This window comes from Beta vulgaris, chromosome 4 (assembly GCF_026745355.1).
Source record: "Beta vulgaris subsp. vulgaris cultivar EL10 chromosome 4, EL10.2, whole genome shotgun sequence".
NCBI lineage: Eukaryota > Viridiplantae > Streptophyta > Magnoliopsida > Caryophyllales > Amaranthaceae > Beta > Beta vulgaris.
In genome coordinates, this window is record NC_079205.1 from 43,682,012 (window position 1) to 43,691,614 (window position 9,603).

General features: G+C 41.8%; 1 protein-coding gene across 1 annotated transcript; it reads right to left on the reverse strand.

Annotated features, from left to right (window-relative positions):
• Nucleotides 1–4,715: 4,715 nt before the first annotated feature.
• On the reverse strand, nt 4,716–5,192 carry LOC125496693 (uncharacterized). Its single transcript, XM_048642221.2, has one exon. The coding sequence runs from the start codon at nt 5,190–5,192 to the stop codon at nt 4,716–4,718; it is 477 nt and encodes a 158-aa protein (XP_048498178.2).
• Between the last annotated feature and the right edge of the window lie 4,411 nt (nt 5,193–9,603).

Here is a 9,603-nt window from a genome sequence, read left to right on the forward strand (position 1 = left end):
CGTTCTTTTTTTTTCATTTCAGATCTATAACATGTTTGTTTTCGTTCTTTTTTCTCTATATTTTTGTTCTTTTTTCTCTATAACATGGTTGTTAATATAAGGTTAGCTCTTCTCTTTCTTTCTTAAATCTATTCTTCTTTTTCTTTAATAATAGCTCTAAATTATCTATGTTTTAGAATAATTTTTTGTTCAAGATTTTTGATTTTTTTTGTTCGAATTTTTTTGTGTGTTGACCATCAATTTGATGCAATTTCTCTTCATTATTGTGTTTATGCTACGATTTTGGAGTAGAATATTGACCCTTATGTTAGGGTTTTTGGCGAGGCCTAAGTCGTATCGGCTAATGTGCAAATAAATCAATACTACCCTACACAAACGTAGAATAAGGAAGCAAGGTTCGAATCCACGGAGAAGGAGGGTTTGGTAAGGTTAAACTGTGTTGTGGTAACAATGGGGGGGGGGTTCACTTAAAAGTATAACTAAGAAGGACTAAGCAAACGGTAATCAAATAATAGACAAATACTTGGCAATCAATCTTAACAACCAATTCAAACTTTGATCATAGAACAACTCAATTCCTATAATTACTTGAATGACCTATTGCGAATCAACAGATTCAATCTCCTCTAACTTAGTGGTAAGATTAAGCGAGCGCTCTAATCCAATCCTTAACGGTTTAACAACCTAGTCCAAGCGTTCTAGATTCAATTAAACAATTAAATAACAACTAAGGAGATGTCAATAGGATAAACTTGCATTCACACAAGCGGTCAAACACAAGTTTATGAGATGATTCTTCTTATGCACAACTATCCAAAAGCATGTGATAATTGAGCACAAAACTACCAATTCTAGATAATCTCAAAGCAGACAATTATCTAGATAGCAAAGATTGTAAAGAAACCACAAGTTAAATGATCAGATTAACTCAAAGTATACAACAATCTAGCATAAAGAATATGAAGAATCATCAAACATTCAAGCACATAAAAAGGTAAAGATTGAACTCACAAAATGGATGAAGAGGTTGCTCCAATTGATTTACCAAGTTAGGAAATTAGTTCCTCATAATCCAAAATAAAACTACAACTTTTCTTTTTAATTGTTCTCTCTAAAAAAAAAATGAACTAATACAAACACAAAAGATAACTAATGTTTTAATCCGCAAAACAGAGGAAACGAAAGCGTCGTTTCCTACTACAGGGGTCCGCGACCGCGGAGATAGGTCCGCGCCCGCGGAGGTGTCCGCGACCGCGGTGAGTCGCGGAGTAGCTCACGGCGAATTTTTGTTTTCCTTCGAAATTCGTCGCGACCGCGTCATGTGCTCCGCGACCGCGGAGGCTGCCGGTACAACTTCCTTCTTCTTTCCTTGATGCTTCCTCATTTGATTAACATTTCTTCCCATCTTTGTTTCCTTGCCACTTAAATGACTTTGTTGACTTATTCCACTTGCACCTTGATTTGACTTGGCATTTCTTCATTGCACATTGTTACAATTGGACCCTCTCACCAACATAATAGAAATTAAAGAACCCAAATACCAATTGTTGAGAAAGAGTTCAAAATCATACAAAAATATGTTCAAGTCCACACAAAAATAGTCAAATAAGTACTGAAAAATGCCATATGAACATGGCATATCAAATTCCCCCGTGCTTAGACCTTTACTCGTCCTCGAGTAAAATCCTAACTCCTTTCTATCTCCAAGGTCTATCAAGAAAAGCATGAAGAAATTCACACAAAATCCAATCCTAACACCACTACTCCAATCAAAAGCGAATAAGTGATGAATCGCAACTAGCTAAAGTTTGAGCGGAAGTAACTCAACGCACCAAAACTCTAGCCATCTTATCGCTCCAAAATCCACAAAGATAAGGGTGGAAATAACCTCAACACACCCAAGCTAACTTGCACAACAAAACAAAGAGCAAGGGAGCTAACATGTCCTAAATCCCCCAAGCTCAACTCACACACTACTCCCTCAAAATGAAGCTTTGGGTTGGAATAGCACCTTCAACCCAAAAACTTACCTCTTTAACCAACTCCAGCTCCCCTTATGACTCCAAGATGAAAAACAAGAGGCTTTCTAACCTACCACCATCTAAACCACAACCTCCTTATTTCAACAATGAGTGACCTACCCAAACGCCGCTTCAAACACCCTTCATATGCCACCACTCCGAAAAATAAGTGACATCCGAGTCCTCTCCTTTTGCCTAGGCGCCCTCCCGGGTTTTCACCTAGCCACTCATTTTTTTGTTTTTTTTTTCTTTTCTTTTCTTTTTCTTTTTTTTTTTACTTAATGAAGTATGAAACGAAAGACAAATATTTACAATATAAACAAATCATTGATAACTCCTCTCCCCCATGCTTAAAGGACACATTGTATGTCCCCAATGTGTAAGAAAGTCAAAAGATCAAGCAAAAGGGAGAAACAAACGTCTAGGGATCACCATGATATGCCACCGCTACCGGAGGCACCGAAGCCAGATGCTCCACTAAGGAAATCACCATATGGAACATAGCTACCATACTGCTGCTGAAAGAAAGCATCTAAATGCCTCATGTAGCCCATGGTAGCATTACCCTGGAGAGTAAGAGCCTGCAACTGTTCCTCGATAGAGGAAAGCCTACTTCCCTCTCCTTGCTCCATCTCCATATCATAATCCCCATCACCCTCATCATCCTCATCCATCTCATCCAAAATCCCACCGCCTACCTCGGGCCTAATAAGAAATCGGCCACAGTGGGGCCAAAAGGAAAATGCGCCCAAGGAAGGAAAATAAAACCATCACCACAGTGTATCTGAAAAGGGGGGCCATCAGAACTCTTCAACATGTTCATCTTCAACAATGTGCGGGCATTAAACAAGAGAAACTTATCAGCCACCGGTCACAAGCATTATTAGGAGGATAACCCAACGCGTAATCAAATGTGTAATCATACCTCCCATGCTTAGGTGGCCACCCAATTTGGTTCGCACATCAATGCAAGACTTAAGCCAAAGGTCGGCCCAATCCGGAATACCAACACTACCCGGAAGCAAGGCACGAAGATAGCACATCTCTAATTGGTTCAATTTCCCCGTCTCACCCTTGCAAAAGATAGTCATGCCTAGGAAGTAAGCAGCCATGCGTAGACAGGGTGACGGATACTACTAATCTTCTCACCACCACTGCTAAGGGGTAACCCAGAAATGCGATACCAAAAGGTACCAACCTCCTCAGACGGAACACCCATGGGGACAAAAGGGTTGTCGCTTGAGGGAGCGACCCAACCAAAAGCCTCTCTAACTTGGCTCATAGAAATATCACGAACTCGATCATGCATCCTAAACCGAATACGGTTGTCCCCCTATGCTTCACCAAGGTGAAGTGGATAAAAATTCATAAACACACCTCTTATAAGTGCGAGGTGTATAATCAAGCATGCCCAACAATCCAGCTCACCCATCATCTCTCTAAATCCATCTAAAAGCCCAACTGAGCCAAGAAATTAGTGTCAATAAACTTGGTACATGGACAACTCGTTTTGATCGACAAAGAATTCTCCAAGTCACCTTTTGCTCCCTATTGAGTCCAGTTAAACCCATAGTGTCAATCATCACCTCACTAGCAGCAGGTTCCTCATGAGCCTCAGGCTCATTGAAACTTTGTGTACGACCACGCTTTCTCACCATTGTTATAGCAACCACAAATCTTACCAAGACAACCAAGTAAGTCAAACAATAATTCCACCCTCAACTTCTCAAATTTAAACTCCCAACAAGTCACTCCAAAATTCACAAATTCAATCCTCAATAATGTCCACACAACCACAAAGAGGACTAAAAACACAACAATCCACCACAATCTCAACAATTAAACAACCACAACGAAAAAAATGAAGGCAACTTCCAAAAAGAGGGTGAAGAATTGAAGTTTTACCTTATGGAAGAATCAATAGAGTGGTTGACCAAGTACCCAAGTGAGAACAACACCCCAAGAATGCTCCTTGCTTCTTTAATTGCCCAAGAACTCCAAGAATCAAAAACCCCCAAATTTTAGGGTTTCCAAGAGATTTTGTAAAAAGATGAGAAAAGTGGAGATTTTTGAAGGGAATTGAGTGAGAAATGAGATGAGAGAGTGAGAAAAAGGGATTGAAAGAGTGAAAGAGAGGAATTTGAGGGAAAGAATTGAGGAGAGATGAAAGGGGATGAGGAGGTTGGAGAGGAGTTGTGAGAATAGAGAGAGAGAGTCGGAATTGACGGAAGGAGGAAGAAAGAAAAGGGCGAAAAAAAAAAACCTGGCGGAAATACGGGGTCCGCGACCGCGGAGAAAAGGTCCGCGCCCCGGAGGCGTTCAGCGATCGCGGAGGTCGCGGAATTGCTTGCGGCGCTCTTTTTTTTATTTTAACTTGCAACCCGGGCCGCGCCCGCGGGGTTTGAGGTAGCGCCCGCGGAATGCTTCAGCGACCGCGGTCAGCCCGCAGAAGTGCTCTCGGCAAAACCTCAAAGATCCCCTCGTTTTTTTTTTTTTTTTTTAATGAAATTAACTCCTTCCTACTCCCTTCTTAGTGCCCAAATGTACACCTACAAAAGTCAAAAACAGAAACACCAAAAACACAAAAGAACCAAACATAACCAATTATCTAAAAATAAAATCAAATCACGGGTTGCCTCCCGAGAAGCGCTTAGTTTAAAGTCGGAAGCTCGACATCATGCAAGCACAAAAAATTTACTCATAGCGAGGGGCATAGAGTTCCAAAAACTCTACATCCTCCACTTTCGCAATTTCAAAGTAAGGCTTAAGCCTTTGGCCATTCACTTTGAAAACACTATCCGTACTCAAACTTCGGATATCAACTGCACCATGAGGGTAGACTTTAACAACTACAAAAGGACCATCCCAACGGGATCGAAGCTTACCCGGAAATAATCTCAAGCGGGATTGGTAGAGAAGTACCTTGTCACCCACCTTGAATTCTTTCCGCATAATCATTTTGTCATGCCAAGCTTTTGTCTTCTCCTTGTAGATGGCTGCATTCTCATAGGACTCTCGGCGGATTTCCTCCAACTCTTGCAACTGAAGCTTCACTGTGTCTCCGGCTCCATCAAAGCGCATATTCAATTGCTTGATTGCCCAATAAGCTCTATGCTCTAACTCCACAGGCAAATGACACGCTTTACCGAAAACCAACCGATATGGAGACATGCCAATAGGGGTCTTGTAGGCAGTCCGATAAGCTCACAACGCATCTTCAAGACGGGAACTCCAATCCTTGCGGGTGGGATTCACGGTCTTTTCCAAAATGGACTTAACTTCCCTATTAGACACCTCGGCTTGACCATTTGTTTGAGGATGGTAGGGTGTTGAAACCTTGTGAGTAACTTCACACTTCCTCATCAAAGCTTCAATGGTCCGATTGCAAAAATGAGTGCCTTGATCACTAATCATAGCGCGGGGTACACCAAACCGAGAGAAAATTTGTGACTTCACAAAACCTGCCACAACTTTAGCATCGTTAGTCTTGGTGGCCTTCGCTTCCACCCACTTGGAAACGTAGTCCACCGCAAGGAGAATGTAAGATTTCCACTAGAGTTGGGAAATGGGCCCATGAAATCAATGCCCCACACATCGAAGATTTCACAATAGAGAAGAGAATTTTGGGGCATTTCATTCCGTTGGGAGATATTCCCAACTCTTTGCACTTGTCACAAACTTTACAAAAAGCATAGGCATCACGAAAAAGGCTTGGCCAAAAGAATCCACAATCAAGTACCTTTCGCGCCGTTCTCTTGGCCCAAAATGCCCACCACATGCATGGAATGACAAAATTCAAGAATAGAGGCTACCTCACTTTCCGGAATGCATCTCCGGACAATTTGATCGGCGCAATGTCTCCAAAGGTATGGATCATCCCAAACATAGTATCTTGCATCACTTCGTAGCTTATCCCTTTGCATCTTAGTAAACCTGGGGGGAAACTCATGAGAAACAAGAAAATTAACAATGTTAGCAAACCAAGGACAGACATCACGGATAGAGAATAAGGTTTCATCCGGAAACTCTCCAAGAATAGCCTCTTGAGAGTGGGGTTTGTCCTCATCATGGACAAGACGGCTCAAATGATCAGCCACAAGATTTTCAACTCCTTTCTTGTCTTTAATCTCCACCTCAAATTCACTAAGAAGCAAAACCCACCGTATGAGGCGGGGTTTGGCTTCTTTCTTTGCCATCAAGTATCTAATAGCTGCGTGGTCGGTGTACACAATGACCTTGGTCCCAAGCAAGTAGGACCGAAATTTTTCAATCGCAAAAACAACAGCTAACATTTTTTTCCGTGGTGGTATAGTTTCTTTGGCGCCCATTCAATGTCATAAATGCATAATGTATTACATGAGACGCTCTACCACTCTTTTGACCCAAAACAGCCCCCACGGCATAATCACTTGCATCACACATTATCTTAAAAGGGAGAGACCAAATGGGGGCTTGAATGACAGGGGCAGAAGTAAGCTTCTCTTTTAAAGAGTCAAAGGCCTTCTTACAAGCATCATCAAACACAAAATCAACATCCTTTTGCAACAACTTGCACAAGGAGAGGACACCTTAGAAAAATCTTTTATAAACGCCGGTAAAAACCGGCATGACCAAGGAAAGACCTAATTTCACACGTACACTAGTGGGGTAGGGAAGGGATTGAATCACATCGGTCTTTGCTTTATCCACCTCTATCCCCCTAGATGAAACAACATGCCCCAACACTATGCCTTGCTCAACCATGAAATGACATTTCTCAGAATTCAACACAAGATGAGACTCAATACAACGTTTCAAGACAAGGGACAAATGGTACAAGCATTGGTCAAAAGAGTCACCATGAACGGTGAAATCATCCATGAAAACCTCTAGAAACTCCCCCACAAAGTCAGAGAAAATACTTACCATACACCTTTGAAAGGTGGAGGGGCATTACAAAGTCCAAAAGGCATGCGCCGATAGAAAAGTGCCAAAGGGACATGTAAATGTTGTCTTTTCCTGGTCCTCTGGAGCAATGGGCACTTGAAAATAGCCTGAGTACCCATCAAGGAAACAATAGAAAGCCCTCCCTGCAAGTCTCTCAAGCATTTGGTCAATAAAAGGAAGGGGAAAATGATCCTTTCTAGTTACCAAGTTCAAACGGCGATAATCAATACATACCCTCCACCCAGTTTGAGTTCGGGTGGGTACCATTTCGCCATTTGCATTAGGAATCATTGTGACACCACCTTTCTTTGGCACCACTTGCGTAGGACTTACCCATTTACTATCGGAGATGGGGTAAATAATACCCATTTGACACAACTTTATTACCTCATTCTTTACCACCTCCATCATGGGTGGGTTCAAACGCCTTTGAGGTTGCCTCACCGGCTTAGCTTCATCTTCCAACAAGATCCTATGCATACATGTGGATGGGCTAATGCCATGGATGTCGGCAATTGACCACCCAATCGCCGTCGAATGCTCCTTGAGCACCTCCACCAACTTGCTCTCTTGTTCCAAGGTCAACTTGTTGGAAATGATAACTGGCAAGGTCTCTTTCTCACTTAGAAGACATACTTCAAATGCTCCGGTAGAGTTTTGAGCTCAACATCGGGGGCCTGTACAAAGAAGGAAGCGGTCTTGTGCTAGGCACAGTAAGTGGCATGGGCTTATAGTTTGAAGGATTCAAAGGAAGTTTGGAAAGCTCATTCAATTCAACAACAATTTTAAGCACATTATTGGCAAACAAAACTCCAAAGAATCAGCATTCAAACTAAAGTCCAAAACACTTTGCAAATCATCATCACGTAAGACATCGAACACACCTTGAACACATGGCTCAAACACATCAATGGCACAGAGAGAGTGATCCTCAATGTTAGGGTACCTCATGGCATCATACATATTAAACTCAATGATTTGGCCATCAAACTGCATGGCCAAAGAACCGGTGTCACAATCAATCTTGGTCTTAGCCGTTTTCAATAACGGCCTTCCTAAAAGAATAGGGGCCGAATGCTTATCATGCTCCATATTAATCACATAAAAATCAGCAGGAAAAGTCAACTTATCAACTTACCACAAGAACATCTTCAACTACACCTTAGGAATGGAAGTGATCTATCTGCAAGTTGGATAACAACATTGGTAGGAAGCAAATCACAAGTGTCAAAGACTCATACAAAGAATAAGGAAGCACATTGATGGAAGCTCCTAAATCTCACATGGCCCTATCAATCTTAGTATCACCAAGAGTTATAGGAATAGTGAACATGCCCGGGTCATCACATTTTTTTGGCATTCTCTTTTGGAAAACAGCGAATACATGTTCACTAACCTTAACTATTTGTTTTTCTTTAACCTTACTTTTCCACTTAATTGAACACATCTCCTTTAACCACTTAGCATACAAAGGCACAGTCTTAATCAATTGCAACAAAGGAATATTCACATTACATTGGCTAAATGTTTCATAAATATCCTTAGATAAATCAAGCTTACGATTGTCCTTAAGTGCATCGGAAAGGGGGTGCCGGTTTGTATTCCGGGAAAGATTTTACCTCTTGGTGAGAGCTAGGACTCACCACTTTTTCCACCTCTTTGGAAGGAGTAAGAACCTCCACCTCCTCATCTTAAACTCTTGTCTTCTCTTCCACAACCTTGCTCTTTTCGGATGCATGATCAATAAGCTCCTTGCCACTCCTTAATGTCACAGCACTCACATTCTTCTTGGGGTTCACCTCGGTTTGAGATGGCAATTTTCCAGAATTTTGGGCCTCAAGTATTCATGACACTAGACATTTGGCCCACTTGTGTTTCCAAGTTGTAAATGCTTGACTTGGTCTCTTGTTGAAATTACACCATATTGGACTGCATGGTAGTCACATTCTTAGTCAAAGCTTTGATCATATCCTCTGTGGACATTGAGTTAGAGCTAGATGATTGCCCTTGAGGTTGATATGGTTGCTTGAAGAGGAGGTCGATTTCCTTGTTGAAAATTTTGTTCCCTTGAAAATTTTGTTCCCTTGAAAATTTTGTTCCTTCTTGTAACTGAAAGCCGAATGATCTTTCCAACCCGGATTGTATGAATTTGAATAGGGATCATACTTTCTATTCCTTGATCCCAAAGCATTCACCTCTTGAGTGCTTCTTGCAAGGTTGGGCAAGCATCGGTAGGATGACCGGTATTGGAGCAAATTCCACAAGCTTTCACTTGTTGAGGTTTGTTACTAATCATGAATTGCCGGAACATATTCTTAAGGTCGGAAACCTCCGACTCCCAAGATGATCGAACTTGCAGCTTTAACACCCCGGGTAGCATTCCTCTTATAATAGTGCGAGAACTCTCAGCAAACTCACTTATGAGCTCCATGGCTTGTTGTTGGGGTCTTGTTATCAATGTTACCCCCACAAGCAGCATTCACCATCCTTCTCTCATTTGGAAGGAGCCCAGCAACTAAGTACAGCACAAGATCCTTCTCGGCAAAACCATGGTAAGGACAACAAGCAAGAGCCTCTTAAACCTCTCTAAGTAGTCATAAAGGATCTCATCATAACCTTGCTCAATGTTGCTAATGGCCCTCTTAAGCTCATTCAA

Excerpts from the sequence above, each read along its gene's own strand:
- LOC125496693 (XM_048642221.2), bottom strand. The coding sequence starts at position 5,192 with ATGTCTCCATATCGGTTGGTTTTCGGTAAAGCGTGTCATTTGCCTGTG.